Consider the following 20,537-nt stretch of genomic DNA (forward strand, 5'->3'; position numbering starts at 1 on the left):
CTGAAAGCGAACACAGCACACAAGTGCACACTGCACACAACAAATTTGCATGTATGCCTCACCCATGCAAGGGGGCAGCCCCCAATATTAAACAAATTGAAAGCAATAATATTTTTCATTACATTAGAAAGTTTATTAGGCCTACTATGCTCATTGCTCATGGTTTGAAGTGCCAGTTCAGTCCTTTGAGAATGTCCAATGGGTGGGAAATGTTTGATGTCGAGCACCATCTAGTGGCTCTATTTGTCAGCACGCAAATTTGTAGACTGAAGTCTGAGAAGCGATTGTTTCCTAGGGGAAGGAAAACATTGACGGACCAGTTCTTGAGCGGGACATTTTCATTTTCTGGAGCAGCTCATCAACTTTTACAGCAACAGTGAAGCGTTTTTCAACATTCAAGCGTAGTGTCAGGTCACACATCACCTCATATAACCATGAAGTTCAGATCAAAAATGACCGACGTGGGATGCCTGAATCATTTTACTCGTATGTAACAGGCTTGCATGTTTTCTCTAGTCTATTCGGTAAACAGGTTCATTTGTTGACGTTTAGCGCGCTGCCTCTACAACGAATGGACGTTTAATAACATTTGATATGTTTCACAGGTGAAAATGCTTGTTTGTGGGAAGTAGGAGGGAAAATATAATTTCAAATTTAACTGGTGTTTGGCTACTTTGGGAAGCTTAGCCTGTAACCCTAATGGACTATGGTTGCACCCTGAGTACGGTAGCCTACCTCGCCTACTGATGTTTGTTTACCTCATGCAGGTTATGAGAATATCGCTCTTGCCTGTCAGTGGTGTAGTCTAACTTGTAGCTTTAGTCCATCCCAAGACTGACAATTTGTTTCAATAATGAATAGGTGTTGTAAATACCATTGCAAAGCTGAACAAGACCTGCATCCTCCGGCTTACTCCAGACAACCTCTTCTTTGTTCTTGCTGGAAAAGTGGCCAATGGTGGAGTCAGTATGTGGTGCGAATTATTACAGGTAGGTAAATGTAGGCTTATCTGCCATCAATCCTTCTGAATTCTGCTTGGTTCCCCCCTCCTGGGTTGCTGGTATTAAACTTACTTCAGCTACTTGGAAATAGTGCCATTAGCATCATTTTGACTTGACAGGTGAACTTCTTTGAGGAGTATCAGATGGAGGGTGTGTCCCCAGATGCCAATGAGATATGCCTGGAGGTAGCCCCAGACAACCTGTCCAGAGCCTTGAAAACAGCACAGTGTGCCAAAGCTGTCAAGGTCAAACTCACCAAGAAGCATTGCCCCTGTCTAACCATTGCAGCAGAACTAGTAAGTTGCACTTTTTTTTGTTCAGCTAGATGCCCAATAATACCATGAAATGGAATTTGTGTGGTCATGTAGTACGTGCCTCTTGTGAACATTGTTGTGAACGGTTGCATTATTTTTTTCTGAAAGCCCTCATTGTCCAGTGTCAGTCGCGTTGTCACACATGATATTCCAGTGGATGTCATACCCAGAAGGATGTGGCATGATTTCAAGGAGCCCACCATGCCTGACTTTGATGTGAGTATCATGTTTCAGGCTAAAGAATATCTAGATCAACATGTTATTATACACATGTGATGACATTATTATACACATGTGATGGTTGTCATCAGATCCCCTGTTTCAGGCTGATGTGAACATGTAACTTAGAGCATCTAATTTTTTCATATTTACTTACAGGAGTAAGTTAAATATTACACCATATGCAACTTGACTACACTATAGAATACAATACAATAGAACACCTTTATTTTCATACACAGTACACTGACATTTAAAGCCTCCCTTCGAGGTGCACACAAGACGAGTATAAAGACTATAAAATGATAAGTAATGTACTATAGGAACTAGAAAACAGCTATGTTATACATGACTTTCACAAACTCAACTACACAGAGAAACAGACAACAGATGACGCAGACATGGCCCAAATGTCCTAGATAACGCTGACTTTAAGTCTAGGTGATGAGCAGCATACTGAGTGAAGGAGTGACAGTGCAAAGACAAGGTGTTGTGAGCACACAAGTGAGCACACATGATGAGCAGCATATTGAGTTGTGGAGGTACTCAGTGCAAAGTCAAGGCAGCATACAAAGCGAATTCCCAAAAAGTTCGGACACCTATTTTGTGAATAAAATCAAAATAATGGCATTTTCAAAACATTCAATATGTTAATAAAGTAGAGCATTGTGTACAGACAACATATCAGGTCAGGCAGAATTATTGTTTTGAGGTAATTATGTGATCATTTAAAATTTCACCCTTTCAACAAATCCCAAAAAAGTTGGGACAGGGTCAATAAAATGCTTTTTATGTTGGATAAGACTCAAAGCAACACAAGGGAAGATCCTTAACAGTTAAATACTTTGACTGATGGCATGATTCTATTTAAAAAATAGATTTTGATATGCGAGACATGATTTCAGCAGCTCAACTGATAGGTGTGTTCTTCTTGTTTCCCTTCTTGTTATGCTTATTATGTGGCATATCCTGACTGCAAGAAAACATTTTTTTTTGTCACCTGTTTACTCTTATGATGGAACCACACTGTTAGAATATAGTAGATTGAAATTTGCCATCATTATAGGGCAATATCTAAAGGCTGTGCTCCAAAATATAATGCCTTGGTAGCCATGTATGCTGTTTAAAGTCTGTATATAACTTATCATTCAGCAGTCATTTTAATGCTCTACACGAGTAAGAAGACCATAACCAAGGCATCTCTGCACCCCTTTACCATCATATGTGCTGTCTTTCAGACTGATCACTAAATCAAGCTTAAGTATTAATTTTCTTCATAACCCGGAGGGTGCATGACTATTATTTTAAAAAGGATGAAGTATTTTCCACTCTGTAATCAGAGGACAGTTTCACATGTCTCCTAGGTCCATCTAGAATGAGCTTTGCTGCTTGCAACACTCTTTAATGTCTGCATCATGTGCTTTAATCAAGTGTTGTGTTTATGGTCATTTTTTCAACAGCTGTCATTGTTGGAGTGTCATAGTTGGCTTATTGACGATGTGTATGTCATGATCTCATAACTCGTGCGATGATTTCACAGAACTCTACATTCAGGAAATAGGCCTCATATGCCTGCAATTTTGATAATTCAGTCTTTCTGTTTAATAGATCAGTAATTAGTAGAGATGCACCGGATCCTGATTTTTAGGATCCTGCCGGATACCGGATCCAGTGCTTAAGATCTTGTCGGATCCGGAACCCGATACCGTATCCTACGAAAGGGTTGAAATGCATAGCCAGCTCGCACACATGGGCCCTTTTTATTACATTGGCGCAAACTATTTTTAAGATTCATTGGCTTATTGCCACACTGCCTTCAACGACCGCTTCCAAAGGGCTTTCACTCCATGCAGCGATTGGGGTTGTGAAAGACTGACTGAAAAGCCTAGGCTACTTAAAAAGTAGAGATGCCCCAGATCCTGATTTTTAGGTAACTGACGGATACCGGATCCACTGCGTAGCCTCTTACTGCAGATGGGGTCGCCGGCGGGCCTACTCACTATTTGCTGAAAATACTCAATTACATCATAATAACATTGCTATGACAGTGCAGAGAGCCTTAAGTAACAGATTAAGACATAGACATTACAATTTTGGTGACAGTAAAGCTAAGGGGTTAAAGAAACACTATGCAACTTTTTCATAGTCTTGAAATGGCTTGGTACTCAAGGTTTTGCTTGACTGACCCGTTATGGGGAAAATTTCCATCACCGCCTGGTGCTCCTGCTCCGAAACAGCACTTGCAGTTTTGCCTGGCGGCACCGCGCCTTTTGTTGTTGTGGAATTTGCGGCCGCTAGGGGCGTCTAGATTTCTATGCTGTATGAGCGGACTCGGAGCGAGACCTATTCCCCTTCATTTGCTAACTAAGCAGCAGCAGCTTGCTGAAAGCTGGCTACTGGCTAGTTGATTGTAAAATATCACGCTGGCATGCAGTGAAAACAACTAATGGGACTGCAAATAAATCACGAGATAATTGAGATGAAAGGTTTGGACAGGCAAATAAATCGCTTGTGTGAACATTGGAAAAGGGCTTCAAACCGGAGAGAGCCGAACGCCAAAAGATGGGGATTTTATAATTCATTCACTACACTGGGATTTATGCATTAGCATTCTCAAAACCCACGCCACCTCGTTTAGTTTACAATGCTACACAAATGTATCCGAGTTGAAATCTGATGTCGCACATTTTATTTGATGTCAAAGGACATAATCAGTCGAGCGAGGCTAAAAATATATGTTGTTGCCGATCAAGAGGAGACAAAACGTGATCTCTAGCCGGCTTATGGATGTCCACTTTCACTTTCAACACCACACAAGATAAAAACGCGTCTTGTCACCTCGACTTCGATGTCTTTATTATGACAACAAAATAGCCTTTTGTTTCCTCATTCTTCTAATGTACAGGTACTATATAGTTACTGGAAATGTGAAATAAAGACAGGGATATCTGCCGAGAACAAGTGGATCAAATCCATCTGAGGGAAGTGTAAACATGATTGCAGTTGTGTGAAGTGAATTACGAAGCAGCGAACTCATAAGCAAGGGGGAGAATCGCACATATGATAAAGCACCTTAGAAGTGGAGAGAACTAAATGCAAGGAAGGGAATCTGGCTAATTACAGAAGACGAAGAAATGTAATTCGCACATGATCTCGAAGCCAATGTCTCTGTCTAATTTAGTTCAATGCACATTTTCGACAGAACCACTAGAGGCCGCTATAAAGTTGTTTATATCGGTGTGTTTATGTCAAAGTTGCATAGGATATCTTTAAGATCCTGCCAGATCTGGATACTCTGAAAAACCCTATTATCCTGCCGGATCCGGAACCGGATCTTGGATTCTGTACATCTCTAGTAATTAGTCCCTCAAAATCTTCGCTACTGAGTGCAACAGACTCTCTGTGATGGCATTTTATTTTTGCATTCATGTTGGCAGTCAATATAGTTCCTTTTTAAATATTCTTCCTTGTGTTTTTTTTTAATTATCCAACTATGACAACAGGTTTTGGCCCTGTCCCAACTTTTTAGAGATTTGTTACATGGGTCGAATTTTAAATGAACACACATTTTGCCTCGCTTTAACTGTTGCTATGTTGACCTTGTGCCATTGTGCATCTTACGTATGGATTGAATGATTTGAAAAGGACAGCATTTTGCTTTTACTCACAAAATATAAAGTGTCCCAACTTTTTTGGAATCCGCTTGTACTTGGGGACAGGTACAGAAAGGCAGCAAGTTAGTAAGTGCAGGTTATCAAGTTGCAAAGGTGTAATTGATTCAGTCCAAGTCCAGCATACTGTGTGATAGAGACAGTAAAGAGTCAACAACTAAAGCTATATACTGTGTCATTGATAACAATGTCATAGCTCCATAACTCCCAGTGTTATTAACAAACATATAACACACATTCAAATGGACTTTAAACCTGACTTTTGCTTTTATAATGCTTTTTTTATAGGTGAGTATATATTTGCCTCCTCTCAAGACGATGAAGAATGTTGTGGACAGAATGAAGAATCTGTCCAATTACTTGGTAAGTACGGCACAGATGTTTCTGTGTTATAACAAAAACAAAACAGTAATAATGCAACAAAGATGACTATGATGGCACCCCTATAATTCATCACAATTCATTTATTGCAGTAGTTTTAGTAATAGTTTTCACTTAGTTTTCAGAATATTCACTAAGTCAGACTGCCGTCACAATGATGTATCTGCTCTGTGAACCTGTGCTAGCCGAATGTGTACCCCATGTTAAAATGGCGGTGCTCACGGCCACGCAATATCACTTGAAAAGTGTAAATAAAGTAGGAATGATGCCAAAACATTGGAGTTTAAGAATGTTTCATCTCACCACTACATTCTACAGCAAGAGACAAGTAGAATTTTACAAGTATGAATCCAATTTTCATATCTTTTCAACAACTCCTCCTCTGCGTTTTCCCCCACGTCAATATGGTGTAATGTTGACATTCACACGACAATTCCCGGATGTCCGACTTAGTGAATAGAAAAGTAAAAGTAGAACATATTTTCAGAAATACAGTATCTCTTCCTTGTCACCTTCCTTTTTGACCTTCCTTCCTTGATACCCTAGTGTTCTTGGGGTCTTTGTTCTATCATTCCCTTTGACTTTGTTTCATGTCCATACTAATACAATGAGGCACTGATGCTATTGCTCTTCCGTCTCAGGTCATTGAAGCAAATCTTAGTGGTGAAATGAACCTGAAAATTGAGACAGACTTGGTTTCTGTCACAACTCACTTCAAAGACCTTGGAAATCCACCTTGGGGTATGTCGTATGATCCAGTTATTACATTGTTATTCATGCTTTTCAATGTTACATACTCTGCCTTATAGTTAAGTCAGGAATGATGAGTATGAAAAGAGAAACAGGAATCTACACATTTGCAGAATCAACAAACCTCACTTAATGTACATATGATGATAAAACTAAGTAATTTTTAAGCACTTCACAGCATAAAAGTGCTTTTGATGTTGGCATAATTGTCATTACAGTTAGGTTTGTCTCATTGTCCTGACTTCTGTCACTGTATACACACACCACATAGTTTTGCTGTTGGTTGCCCCAACAACCCAGAAACACCAAACTGATCCTAAATGCCAACCCATCAATCGTCAAGTTTTCTGTATTTAATTTTTCTTTATGACGTTAATATCTCGTCGGTTGATAATCTAATACCCCATCATGATCTCTTGCAGGGGATGATGCGTCTCAGAGCAGGAGCCAGAGCCGTGACCCTGAGGCCATGGCCTATACCCGTGTGGACATTAGAAAGCTGCAGCAGTTCCTCGCCGGCCAGCAGGTCAACCCCAGCAAAGCCATGTGCAGTAAGTTCGCACATACAGACAGGTGACACAGTTAAGCCAGAGAGACTGGATAATACTCCTAGAATCTCTGGTTAAGTATGCTGGAAATGTGTAGCTTGCCTCCTTATGCATTCATAGTTTGTCTGCATGGATTCATCATTTATGACTGACGTGAGACTGCAGAAGTACTTATAGCCTTTGTATGAAATGTGAAATGTTCTATAAGTCAAGAGTACCAGTATTATGAAAAAACAACACAATTCTTTTTTTTTTTTTTTAAATCATAGCCTGTAACGAGCTTGAATACCTGTTAGTTATGGTTATGTCATTTTAAGTTTAGGATTATCTATGGCAGTGTACCATGACCGTTCATTACTTTTTTTGTCTGGTGTTTTTTCCCCCCCCCCACAACAGATATTGTGCACAAACGAATTGTCCATTTGATTTTCCTACACGAGGATGTCTCCCTGCAGTACTTCATACCCGCTGTGGCATGAGCTGGCGTCAGCTGACCCGCCCTTAAAGTCTCCAGAGTTCTATAATATGGCATGTGTCCCATCTCAAGACAAGCAAGCCTGTAAACATATTGTGCAAACTTCCTGCCTTGTGACATGCCAGCGGATGAATTCCAGCGAATCAGTTCCCCGGGTGTCTATTCTGAGGTGAATCTTTCCCCTGAATCAACAAGGCAGGAAGTTTTGCACAACATGTTTATAGGCTTGCTTGCCTTTAGGAAGTTGTGAAAGACTGATCAATTGAAGCAGTTCAGCTGTGATGCGTTGATGTATTTCTCACCATTGGTGCATTGTGCCAATAGGATTTTGAGGCCTTGCATAACAAATTGTATACACTGTTCAATACATATTTATTTTCTTTATTAAATTAACGTTTAATTGTCTAGTTATTTGCATAATTGTGTTGTTGATTATTTTAAACAATGCCACAAAATCTGCATTTAGTTAACTTTTGGAGCAGGTTATTATATCAGCAGTGTTTTTTTTTTCATGATGTTCTTTCTAACTACATTCAGTAGGCCTATGCACCACCATTTTGTCACATAGGCCTAAGTTGCCATGCACGCACCATAGATTTTGGCGCTAACTTAGTTGCCGTAGAAGTTCTCCGAAAATCGTCTCGTGAGATAATGGCTCTTCAAAGTTCAAACGACACATTTCTCCTTCGACGTGGTCTGAAGTGGAGGAAAGCATAAATCTCGAAGCAATTCACAATGTTCAGTTAAGTAAAAAATACGCTCCTTTTGTGTTGGCTACCTGTGCAATTAGGCAGATTATTTTTCTTGTGCTGCTCAGGCATAACACGGCTGGTTCTGTTGTTTTACATTTGCATACCCTAGCCTGCTGTTCATTTCACGCAAACCTGCTTCTTCTCGAGGAATCGGTTAATATTTTAGAAGCACAATCCTGCTTTGTCTCTGCCATGCGTCTGTAGATTGCAATTGATTAACAATGTGTGTGTGTTTTGACATTAGGCCTACATTGCATTGGCAGACTTTTTTTTTTTTTTTTTTAAACCACAGCGATTTTTAATCCAGGTCTAGGGCATAATAAGAGACGACAGCACTAGTAGAAACAAAGTGCACAGGAAATATACAGAACAACAAGTGCAGTAAGTATGGGGTATTTTTTCCCCTCGTCTATTTGATGTAGAGTAGAGCAGTGTTTCCCAACCTGTTTTGTCTCATGTACCCCCCGGGTCTTTGTGTTTACATTACTTTTTTCTATCCCAGTGTGACTATGCTCCATGCATTTGTTAAAATTATTTTTTTCCAAGTACCCCCTTCAGTGTGCTCGCATACCCCTAGTGGTACACGTACCCCTGGTTGGGAAACACTGGAGTAGAGCATAGAGTGTCATTTATTACTCCCTAGAGAGAATCGGGTACCTTCCACCCACGTATGTATGCGTGAGCCACTCATGAAATGTCATGGGGTGAATGGGAACAAACCAGCTTTGGCAGAGGAAAGGTTGTGAGTGTAAAAAGGCAAAAGGCCAGTCAAGTTCAGCAGTGGGAGAGGGGAGAGAAGAAACAAGGATTTCTGTAACTGACTGTAGGCAATCAATTGTAAATATCCACTGCTTTCGGACCGACCGGCATGAGAAGGTGGTCACGTGGTATATAAAGCACGAGCGCCCGCTTGTTCTTTTGAGGACGGTGGTGCAAGTGTTATATTTTACCGCCTACTCGCAACATACACAGTATTAGTCTGGAAATGTGAATTTATAGCTGACTACACATTTTAACGCGATTAAATATTTTATTTCGAGTTTGAAAGCTTCCAACGAAGACTACCGCGCAATGCATGATGGTTAATGTGCAAGTGGACAGCAAAGAAATCTATCTCATTGGACAGCTAACATCAGCTGAGCCGTGTGAGGTCTTAAATGCCGGATTTTACAACGGCAAGGATGGAATCGTATATTTTTAGATAATGGAATCTGACCGTAATATATGATGAAGGGGAATGTGGGCTTTTTCTTTTCCTTTTTTCTTTTACACCGTTAGTTTTTGGGCGATGATGCTTTGCTTCAAACTCCTTGTCTGTCTAGCTCATCATAAACGCGCTTGGTATACCACTAGATGTCTTAGATTTTAAAAGACTAGTCAATTAACGTAGTGAGCAGGAAGGGGAAACAAACATGGGCTGAAGTTAACTGGCTTAGTAATATCAATTGATTAACTCACTACATCGGACCAGCCAGCAGAGGGAGATAGTGGAGCACGTTATTTATCTCAAGACGGACGGGCACTTCTTCTCACTATGGTTGCAAAATTCCCCTCCATCACCAAGCAAATACATTTTCTCTTTTAAATGACTCGGTGTTCTTAACATAACCACGAAGAAACCCTTGCAATGGTCGCCAAATGGATTTTTTAAATCATTTTTTCCTGAGCATAATCTTATTATTTGCAGCAGGTGCATGATGGGATACTATAAAATGATCATGCCATTGGCCAATCGAATGGATGGATGACATAGAGCTAGAAAGTGACGTCACTTCCCCCGATTTCATGGGACCTCAACGGCGTTTTTAGCCGAAAATCGTAGCATGTAATCCAATGGCGGTATTAAAATGGCATTTCGATCCCCTTCGAGTTGTGCCACGAGCTCCACATATGTTGTTTCTGATATTTTTGCCTAATTTTTCGTATGAACCCCTAAACTTTTTAGAAAGCTGTGTTTCTTCACATTTTTCATGCCGACGGCCTCGGAACAAAACATTGATACTTCTGCTTGAATAATCTTTATCTATCCTCTTAAACAGCATATTTGGAGCCCAGCGCATATCATGACTGAGATCAGAAGATATTCACTCGCTACCATGTTGTTAGATGGTCAACTGAGGTCCCGTGAAACGCGGAACTAAGGGGCGGGACTTTCGAGCTCTATTACAAAGGTATTTTGTAGCAATGGCTGCAAACCATTGGTCAGAATGTTTAATGGTAATTTAACGTTTTGTTCATTTTCAATGGCGTCCGGCTTCTGTCAAAACTTCCATGGCCCCTATGTTTGTTTTACATCTTTTCATAGAGATGGCCAAAGCATAATTTTGCTACAGAGCACATGCATCGCCTTATGAAAGTGTTGCATTGTATCAAATAGGGAGTACCCCTATGGTGTAACTGATATTGTCAGGCAGCAGGGGGCGACAAGAGATCAGAATACACTCCAGTACGGCGACAAGCAATGATCACACACAAGAATAAACATCTCAGAAGAATCCTAAGTTTCTGACCTAGGCCTCCCATAAAGTTGTTGAACGATGTTGAATGAATGGGCCTACAGCCACCATTGTCTTTGAAGATGACAGTATGCTAGCCTATCTAATGGGAAATGTGTAGCCTAATCAGCCCAGTAGTCACATTTTGGCAAAATAGTTAACCAAAATGTGCACCCATTGTTGTGAAAATGTAATTTAAAATAACATATCCTAGGCTTTGGGCTATTTATATTTTTGCATGATGTTAATTGTCACTCAAAGGATAAGCATTCTGTTCAACATCCAAGGGAAGTCAATGTCACATCACTAAACCAATGTTAAAGGCCAGGGCTGTGTTTTTGTGTAGGTTAATGGCTTGATGTTGATACTGTCACACTAAGGGAGCTCCTTGTTCATTCGTCATGACTCATGCACAATGTCTTCAGAGAAGCCTTCAGTGAAGGGAAGCTGATCCCTTTGATCTCCTTCCACAGCAGCCGTTATGTAACGCTCTTCTCATCCAAATTACCATTGGGCTTTGTGCACTCTGCACAAGTCTCACCAGTTGTTGCACTAGGCATGACGTGTGGAATTGTGCTTTTATTCAGTGTGTAGGGTATACATTTACAGAAATTGCGTGTAATGCATTGTGCACGACACAATGTAGGTAGGCCTATAGGCTATGGATTACCTTGTGTGTGTGTGTGTGTGTGTGTGTGTGTGTGTGTGTGTGTGTGTGTGTGTGTGTGTGTGTGTGTGTGTGTGTGTGTGTGTGTGTGTGTGTGTGTGTGTGCGCGCGCGAGAGAGAAAGCTGGAGTTAAAAAAAAAAAAAAAAACTGGCCTACCTATATGTTGTTTTATGTATGGCACGAATTGGAGTAGCCTATAATCCTTTATCCTTACCTCCCCTTACCTTTTGTGCCTTAAATTTGTGCGCACGTCTGCTGCCCTTATGGCTAGTGTGAAACTGTAACGACAAGACTAGGCTACTCGTACCTACTGGGTAAGGTCAGCAAAAGGTGACATATCCAGCACATAAAGCACCCCTGAGCTAAAGAGAAACTCTCTCCCACACACGCACACATCACACCCTTTAGCCTGCTCGCCCAAGCGCAAAACGGGATCATGTGGTTTTGGGCAGTCGCTGTCGCGTCGGTCATTCCTGCCGTCTGGTAGTTTTAAGGTGCTGTGTCACACGAGCGGTTTCAGCTTACGTCCATGGTGCGACTCTACTTCTGCAGCATCCGTACGGGACCGTGCAGCATCACAGCCGTGGGAACTACTCCGTTTCGTTAACTGAGGGCGCGAAGGAGAGCGAAGACAGTGCTTGGATTTACGGACGCCCGATTTTTTTTGTCTTGCTGCCCTTACTCGGGATGTGAACGTTTGGGAATTGTTCTGAAAGAGTTCGATATTTTTGCAGCAGACTTCGGACAGAAGAACATACACAAGTCACTCATTTTAAAATGAATCCCCCGTGCGCGAGATGTGGCAAAATAGTTTATCCAACAGAGAAAGTAAATTGCCTCGACAAGGTGAGTTTTCTCTTTGCTTTTGCAGCGACTCCTACCTATTTGGACATTTTGCAAATTATCTTGTTGCCTATGAAACACGTGTGTTTGTTGCAAGTGCGAGCTCTGCAAAATACAATATTCTAAACTTTACCAAGCAGAAGTTAAGCCTTTCAAAGATGTGTTTTGAGACGTGCGCCATATCAGGCAGGGGGAAAAAGCATCAGAAAAGGAATGCTGCACAGGCTGTGAGGGTATTGGCAATTTTCCCTTTCTGAACGCGTTTAAAGCCCCGTATTTCAGAGGTTTTACGTCGGCTAGATGTAACCCGTTTATCTAGGCTGCTACGTTTCAACAGTATATCCAACAATTTTAACTTTATACAAGCTCTCATTCTGCTATTTATCCATGAGAATCTTAACAATGAAATAATCTCAAAATGTGCGCAATGATGCGTTATATAATCAAGCTCGTGAATTATTGATGCCCTACTATTGCGCTGATGTTGTGACATGGGACACCTCTGAAGCAGCAATGTAGCCTACCATAGACTACGAAGTTAATGTTGTAATTGTATGGGCTTATTGTCAGAAATGTGTGGTCAGACATGCACATTCAATTGAATGCCTTGCTGCGTGAACAAACACATGCACGTGTGCCTTGTGAATCAGTAGCTGTTGGATGGCCACAGGGCACTTTGATGACAACAATCAGCTTGTTGTCTGTTGTAGTATATCTTATGGTGGTTCTCTGATTTGCAAAATGTTGTGGTGGTAGGCCTACGCTTTCAAGATGAATGTGACACTGGCTTTAAAGAGCTTCAACCTCCCTGCTGAGCCATCTCAGAAGTCATTCAAGTGATATCAAGTGTCAATTTCCTGTCACAACTTTATGAATACGTTAGATTCAAAATATTAGGACTGAGGAATTTTTGGAGATATTCACTGTGTGTGTGTGTGTGTGTGTGTGTGTGTGTGTGTGTGTGTGTGTGTGTGTGTGTGTGTGTGTGTGTGTGTGTGTGTGTGTGTGTGTACTTGTCTGTGTTATCAGTTTGCTTGACCTAACCATTTCAAGCCACTATAGCTTCCAGTAGTAGTAATAATAGTTGTAGTAATAAGACCCCTACTATCCTGAAATTGTATTTGAGTGAAGCACCTATTTTCTACAATATCACAACACAATATTGCTTTGCCAAAAGTAACCTCTCATTGAGCCTGATTGTCATTCATCTGAAAGCCTCCTCATATGTGATGCTTGTAATCTGTTGTACAGAACTGGCACAAAGGATGTTTCCACTGTGAGGTCTGCAAAATGACCCTAAACATGAAGAACTACAAAGGCTACGACAAAAAGCCTTACTGTAATGCGTAAGTACCACCTTTTGTTTTTGTTTTTGTTCTTGTGCCAGCTGTTGATTTGTTGTGACACCATCGGCCTATACTACAAAGCTGCTTCAGGAGTAAACCAGATTATGTTCAGGGTAAATCATCTAATACTCTTGAACCAGCTTTGTAGTATTGGACCAACATGATCTCCAAAAATTCCGTGCTCCTGGACACGGATGTTAAGGACACAAAATCCGTGTCCAGGAGCACGGATTTTGCCAAAATTCTGTGCTCCTGGACACGGAATTATTTTCCGTGATGGACACACAGAAGTGCTCTCTCTATAATCCCACAGTTCTATGTTTCCACAGTCTTGTGTTTTCTAAGGATTTTTCTAATTTCAAATATTTTTCTCCAAAAAAACATTTCTTACTTTCAGGTTAGGGTTAGGGGTTGTTTTGGTCTGGGCACAGCTAGTATTCTTTCATTCATTATATGAATTTCATAGCCTATCAACCAACTGGAAAAGGTATTTTGGCAAAATCCGTGCTCCTGGGCACAGATTTCGTGTCCTTAACATCCGTGTCCAGGAGCACAGAATTATTGGAGATCAGGCTGATAGGACCCATGTGCAGCTGTTATGACTGTGCTTGTGCATTTGAGTTTGGGCACAGAAAGGATTTTTTCATAAAATCCTAATGTTATGTAGACAGATGTACCATGGAAGTAAACAGCAGCATTTATCTGAATTGAGCAGATGTAATGGGCTTTAGAAGGTAATTGCGAAGGGATTTTGGACATTACTGTTTTGTGGTCAGTGTTTAAGGGATTACGGCAAACAGAGCGCAAGCATATGATCTCAGTGATGAAAGTCAAACTTACTTGCGTAGTTTATTGTTATTGGATTTGTTTCCTAAGCACTATAAGTGGATGGTTCCACCAAAGTTGTTACTGTAAGGGAATCTGTAGGCCAACCTTGATTTGGCACGAACAATGCCAACTGGCAACAATTCAGGAAGAGGTAATGATGTAGAGATGGGTGAATGGATTGTATTGATTGAGTGGACTGACTTAACTGATTACAAAAAGGAAATTGTACTCTCAAAGTTTAGCGAAATTCAAGGGTATACTACCTACTACCTACAGTGCACATCCTTAGGACTCAAACGTAACTTGTGATGTCCCTGTAGTACTTGTTCTTTTCCAAACTCTTTTATGAAGGGCGGTCCTCAACTAAATTCAAAGTAAAAGGGAGTGGAGCTTTGTGGGGCATATACAGAACACACACTGACACACACAGACACACAGAAACACACACACACACACACACACACACACACACACACACACACACACACACACACACACACACACACACACACACACACACACACACTTTCTCTCTCTGTCTCTCTGTCTCTCTGTCTCTCTCTCTCTCTCTCTCTCTCTCTCTCTCTCTCTCTCTCTCTCTCTCTCTCTCTCTCTCTCTCTCTCTCTCTCTCTCTCTGTCACTCCCCCCCCACACACACACACAAACACACACACTGATATAGCTAAGCAAGGAGGCCTAGCCCTACCATTCATAACAGCTCTATTTTGAGTCCATTTGCACAGAAGCAGATGGCGTTCAGCAGCTTTAACTTGGCGTTCTGATGCTTAGTGGTTTTGGAAAAGCAGCCCTGTGACTTAAGACACAGGCCACACCACAACATGTGTGTATCCAACAGCGACTTGGCCTCACTCTCACTGTTCACATATAGAAACAAATTGAACTCACTCACTCACTCACTCACTCACTCACTCACTCACTCACTCACTCACTCACTCACTCACTCACTCACTCACTCACTCACACACACACACACACACACACACACACACACACACACACACACACACACACACACACACACACACACACACACACACACACACACACACACACACACGTGCACAGCAGGCCATCAAGAACCATGGCCAGTTCTTATCCTACCCTCTTGTCAGATTGATGGGGTCCTGTAGCCAACTGCATCAAGGGTTTGTTAACAAGCCTCCCTGGTATTCTCCCCCTCCATGGGCACACAGCAAATTGCTTGACCTTTTGGGGCAATGGAGAGCGATCTGTTCGGTCAACGCTAACCTTTCATAGAGAATTACCCATTGTTTCTCCCGCATGACTCACATCTGACATTACAGTAGATGTGTTTAAGTTAAAGCACCATATGGGGAAAGGGACCAGGGACCAGAGCCCGAGGAGAGGAGGAGGAGAAGGAAGAGGAAGAGGAAGTCAAGGATGAGGATGAAGAAGGAGGAGGAGGATGAGGAGGAGGAGGTGAGAAGGTGGTCAACCTTGAGCTTGAATATTCTCAATGCTATAGGCCTGCTTTTCAGTTTTGGTTGTACTGGAGTAGTCCAAATGGCCACACATTCTTGTGTTGCTGTGAATTAACATTCCTCTGTTTTGGTAACAAACCTTGGTGGTTTAGATGTCCTCATAGCTTTATGTCGCAGCTTCTCCATCCTCTCCCCAGGATTTAAGTGGATTGAGAATATTCTTCCTCCTCCTCCTCCTCCTCCTCCTCCTCTTTTTCACCACCTCCTTCTCGTTCTCCATCTCCTCCTCTCCACAGTCTCTGGTCCTTAGTCCCTGGTCCCCTTTCCAGGGCCATGTTCCTCACTTTCTCTAATCCCTGCAAGATGAAAGGGGGAAATAAGCTTGGGATTAGAGGCCACATCACCGGAGTCACTGCTGGAGCTCATGCTTTTCAAAATCAGAGACCATTCGGAATTCAGACGTGTGTGTGTGTGCGTGTGTGCGTGTGTGTGTGTGTGTGTGTGTGTGTGTGTGTGTGTGTGTGTGTGTGTGTGTGTGTGTGTGTGTGTGTTTAGGTGCCTGGCTTGGTGGCTGGGTGCATGCACATTAATGGGATTTCATGACGAATGGGTTCGTCAATTATGGCACCTTTTAGAGATATGGTAGTCAAGGTCCTACTGACACTGCTAGCTTCTGCATATCTGTCAGTGTTCTCCAGCACCTGCGGTTTCTGACCTGTATTCAGTCTTGACATTGAGTTTGTAGTTGCCCACTGTCGGACTATGATAACATGCTCATGTCCAAGGAATATGCTTAGAACCTAGCCTAGAAATCTGGATGCCTCCTAGCGGCAGCAACACTAGGCTAGTGTTGTAATGTGTGCTCAGGAAGGCCTAATCAAACAGAAACCCTGGTAGAATAGATCCAGTGTGGTTATTTGGTCAGGACAGGTTGACCTATGACCTTATTAAGAATGTCTGAATTGCCCAGCTCTCACATTTCTTCCCTGTAAACAAATGAACGACACAAAAACAAACAATGTAAGTAAACTCCCTGAAATGCGGAAAATAAGAGCAGAATGTTATACTGTGCAGTTATTGCCTTAACCCATTTTAGTTTGATGACTCGTATATGTTGTTTGACCTTTGGTGCCTGGAGACACATATACGATGCATTCAGGCATTGAGATGTGGGTATGTTACAGCTGAATGAACACATTCTAATTCAAGATGCGGGTCTTAGGGTTTAAAGGCAACTTATTTCATGTTTTTATGTGCATCAGAGGCTAAGATATTTAGGTTTTTATTGGCTGAGGGCAACTTTCCCAGCAAGACCTTAGGCATTCAGCAGGTGTTTTTGCAGGTGCTTTAGGCATCAATGAGTTAAAAGTGCTGACTACTGGCCAAATCAAGATAGTACAGGGAAGAGACTTTAAATCCTGGCACATCTTGACCGCTGATCTTGTGCACTAGGTCGAAAGCATAAAGAAGGACACCAACATGTCAGGCAATGATAGACCAGTTAAAGTCTTATCAGGTGTGTCCCTGGGCCTCTGTAAAGCTGTGTGCTTCTGACATCACCTGCTTACAGTGTGTTTTTTTTTTTTTACAACGGTTGGGTCAATAGAAGCACCTTTCATATGAGCACCTAGGCATCTTGTAGTTTATTTTTTTGTAAATGATCGTGGGCAAAGGTAACTGGACTATATTGTACGTACATAGGTAGTCAGTGGTGTAGTCTACGTAGAGTATACCCACGTTCTAATTTTCAGGGATTTCAGTATACCCACTTAAAATTGATTGATCCATTGTTTTGAATAGCACGTTTCAGTTCTGCAAACATCAACCTGATGCACTGACTCGGACACATCATCAGTGTTGTTTCCTGGAGTCACTGGGTGTTTCGGGTCTTACAACAGACACCCTCGACCAGGCGACCCGACCAGGGCTGATCAGACCCCGGCCTGTGTCCGAGTGGCATTCTACTCCCCCCACCTCTCTCCCCTCCTCAGCCAGAGCCATCTGGACGCTTTTTCAGCTGCCTCTGTGTTGTTGTTGATGGCTCTCTTCCGATTGGCCCCTGTTATGCCTAGTGTTCCGTAGGCTTTGCTCAGGGAGTGGCTGGCAAATCCCCGGCTCCCTACCTCCACTGGCATACATCTAGTTCTCCAGCCATTTCTGCGACAGTCCTCCACCAGCTCCTGGTACTTCTCCCTTTTCCTCTCCTGCGCCTCCTCCATCCTATCTTCCCATGGAACTGTCAGCTCGAGCATGACCAATTGCTTTGTAGCCTCAGAGACCAGGATGAGATCTGGTCTCAATCTGGACTGGGTGATGTGTGGTGGTATTCTCAGCTGCCTCTCCAGGTCAACTGTCATCACCCAGTCTCGGGCTGTAGAGAGCACCCCAGCCGCGGAGCCCTTTGGTGTTCTCTCGGGCTTCTGTCCCGCCTTCACAAACTGGATGGCCTTGGCGGTAGCTTGGGTGCATCGGCTATCCTTGATTCCCTTGCTGATTGCCTCAGCTATGGACTTCAGGACCTGATCGTGCCTCCATCGATAGCGACCCTCGCTCAGTGCCCTGGAGCAGCTGCTTAAGATGTGTTCCAAGGTCCCCATCTTGGAACACAGTGGACATGCGGGTGTCTCTATTTTGCCCCAGGTGTACAGGTTAGATGGGCTCGGGAGGACATCATACACCCCTTGGATCAGGAACTTGATCCTCTGGGGGTTCCACTGCCAGATGTCCTTCCAGGTTATGTTGCGCTCCATCGCCTGCTCTCACTTCATCCAGGCTCCTTGCTGCTTCATGGCCACTGCTCTGCTGGTTCGCTCCTCCTCCACTGAAGCCCGCACCTCCTCCTGCACCAGCCTCTGCCTCTCCCTCCCAGTGGCAGTCTTGTACTGGGTTGTTGTTGACATCCCAAGTCCCGCTCTGCCTTGCGCCACTGTGCCGAGGATGGCCTTGTGCTTCAGCCGAGACTCTGCTTGCTGGACTGCATCGGCCGCCCTCCACTTCCTCCCTGTCCTCACCATGATTCCTGCCCCGGACACTTTGGCATCCCTGGATCCTGCGTACTGCAGGTGTTCCCCGTGTCCGTGTCACGATGAAACTCCTCCTCTGACTGAGCTGAAGGGGAGCCTGAGCTTGTTGGTGTTTCCATACAGCCCGATGTTGCTAAAGCTGCGTGGTAAGCCCAGCCATCTGCGCAGATAGCTGCTCACCTTCTGCTCCAAGCTTCCACCACGGTCATGGGCACCTGTAGATGAGGAGAGGCCAGAGGATTCTTGGGAGGATTCCATGTTGGTACATCCAGGCCTTGAATCTACCAGGGAGCCCAGACTTGTCCACTGTTCTCAGCCATCCATCCAAGTCAGCACTGGTTGCCTTGATGGAGTCTCTGTCATTCAGGCTGCAGTTGAAGACCTTCCCCAGGCTCCTTCACTGGTTCTCAGTGACTGACGGGATCAGATGTTCTCTCCAAACTGAAGCGGAATTTGTCTGAGACCTTCCCTTTCCGTAGTACCAGAGACCTGGACTTTGCTGGCTTGAAACACATGCCTGCCCAAGCCATGATCCTTTCCAACCCCTGGAGAATCCATCTGGCTCCTGGAACAGTTGTTGTCGTCACAGTGAGGTCGTCCATGAAGGCTCTGATAGGCGGTTGCCTTACTCCAGACTTGCTGAGTGGACCTCTGCATTCGGTTTCAGCTCCCTTGGCAAGCATATTCATCGCCAGTGCGAAGAGGGTCACTGAGATGGTGCAACCAGTGATTATGCCCACTTCCAGCTGGTGCCAATCAGATGTCAGCTGACCGGATGACACTCTCAAGCTGAACTTGCTGTAGTAGTCCAGGATGAGGCTTTTCACCTTCTGGGGTACATGGTGCTTCTCCAGTGCGACCTCCACCAGCTTATGGGGTAAGGAACCATATGCGTTGGTGAGATCCAGCCACAGCACAGCCAGGTCACCTCTGCCCTCTTTCGCCTCCCTGATGAGCTGGGTTACCACTCCTGTGTGTTCCAGGCAACCGGGAACTCCCGGTATCCCTCCCTTCTGCACAGACGTGTCGATGTAATTATTGGTCAGCAGGAAGTTGGAGAGTCTCCTGGCCACGATGCTGAAGAAGATTTTACTCTCCACACTTAACAAGGAGATTACCCGAAACTGGTCGATGTTCTCAGACTTTTCTTCTTTCGGTATGTACACTCCCTCAGCATACCTCCATGGCTGGGCAATCTTCCCTCTCCTCCAGATCACCTTCAGGGCCTTCCAAAGCCGGCGTAGCAGTTTCGGGCAGTTCTTATAAACCTTATATGGCACACCGCTCGGGCCTGGAGCTGAACTTGATCTTGCTCTCCTCACCACTTCCTCCACTTCCCTTAGGCTTGGCTCCTTCAGGTTGAAGTCTGAAGTAGGCTCTGGTGGTTCTATCAGTGCATTGCATGGGCCTAGCGGTTGTTCTCTGTTGGGGTCACTGTATGTGGCCTTGAGATGGTTGTTGATCTCCTCCTTCGAGCAGGTGAGGCGGCCCGCCCTCTTTTGGCCAAGTAGCTGCTTGGTCAAATTGAAAGGGTTAGCCAGGAAAGCTGCCCTCTTCCTGGCTCTTTCTTTCCGCCTCCTCCTGTGGAACTCTGCTCTCCGCAGGGTCAGCAGCTGCTTCCTCAGGATTGCTCTCAGGTCTGCTAGGCCCCCTCGCTCAGCATCTCCTGCTCTTCTGTATTGCTTCTTCAGCAGCTTGAGCTCTTCCCTGCACTGCTGGATTTTCTTGCTCTGTGGCTTGGAGCATAAGCCGATGGTGC

General features: G+C 43.6%; 2 protein-coding genes across 3 annotated transcripts in view; both read left to right on the forward strand.

Moving 5' to 3' along the window:
* Positions 1-280: 280 nt before the first annotated feature.
* LOC134455654 (checkpoint protein HUS1-like) lies at positions 281-7,766 on the forward strand. The gene is made up of 8 exons (XM_063206865.1): positions 281-486; positions 862-989; positions 1,121-1,297; positions 1,424-1,531; positions 5,494-5,568; positions 6,228-6,327; positions 6,759-6,887; positions 7,281-7,766. The coding sequence occupies exons 1-8, from the start codon at positions 435-437 to the stop codon at positions 7,361-7,363; spliced, it is 852 nt and encodes a 283-aa protein (XP_063062935.1). The 5' UTR covers positions 281-434; the 3' UTR covers positions 7,364-7,766.
* Positions 7,767-7,934: 168 nt separating this feature from the next.
* Positions 7,935-20,537, forward strand: part of LOC134455655 (LIM zinc-binding domain-containing Nebulette-like) — a 62,210-nt gene continuing 49,607 nt past the window's right edge. The window contains exons 1-2 of one of the 2 annotated variants that reach the window (XM_063206867.1): positions 7,935-8,101; positions 13,369-13,463. In XM_063206867.1, the coding sequence (XP_063062937.1) occupies positions 13,408-13,463 (56 nt within the window). In that variant the 5' untranslated portion in view covers positions 7,935-8,101; positions 13,369-13,407. Of the gene's footprint in view, positions 8,102-11,507; positions 12,121-13,368; positions 13,464-20,537 lie in introns of those variants that run through there. The other variant, XM_063206866.1, reaches the window with a different exon arrangement.

This window comes from Engraulis encrasicolus, chromosome 9, assembly GCF_034702125.1.
Source record: "Engraulis encrasicolus isolate BLACKSEA-1 chromosome 9, IST_EnEncr_1.0, whole genome shotgun sequence".
NCBI classification, from domain to species: Eukaryota; Metazoa; Chordata; class Actinopteri; order Clupeiformes; family Engraulidae; genus Engraulis; species Engraulis encrasicolus.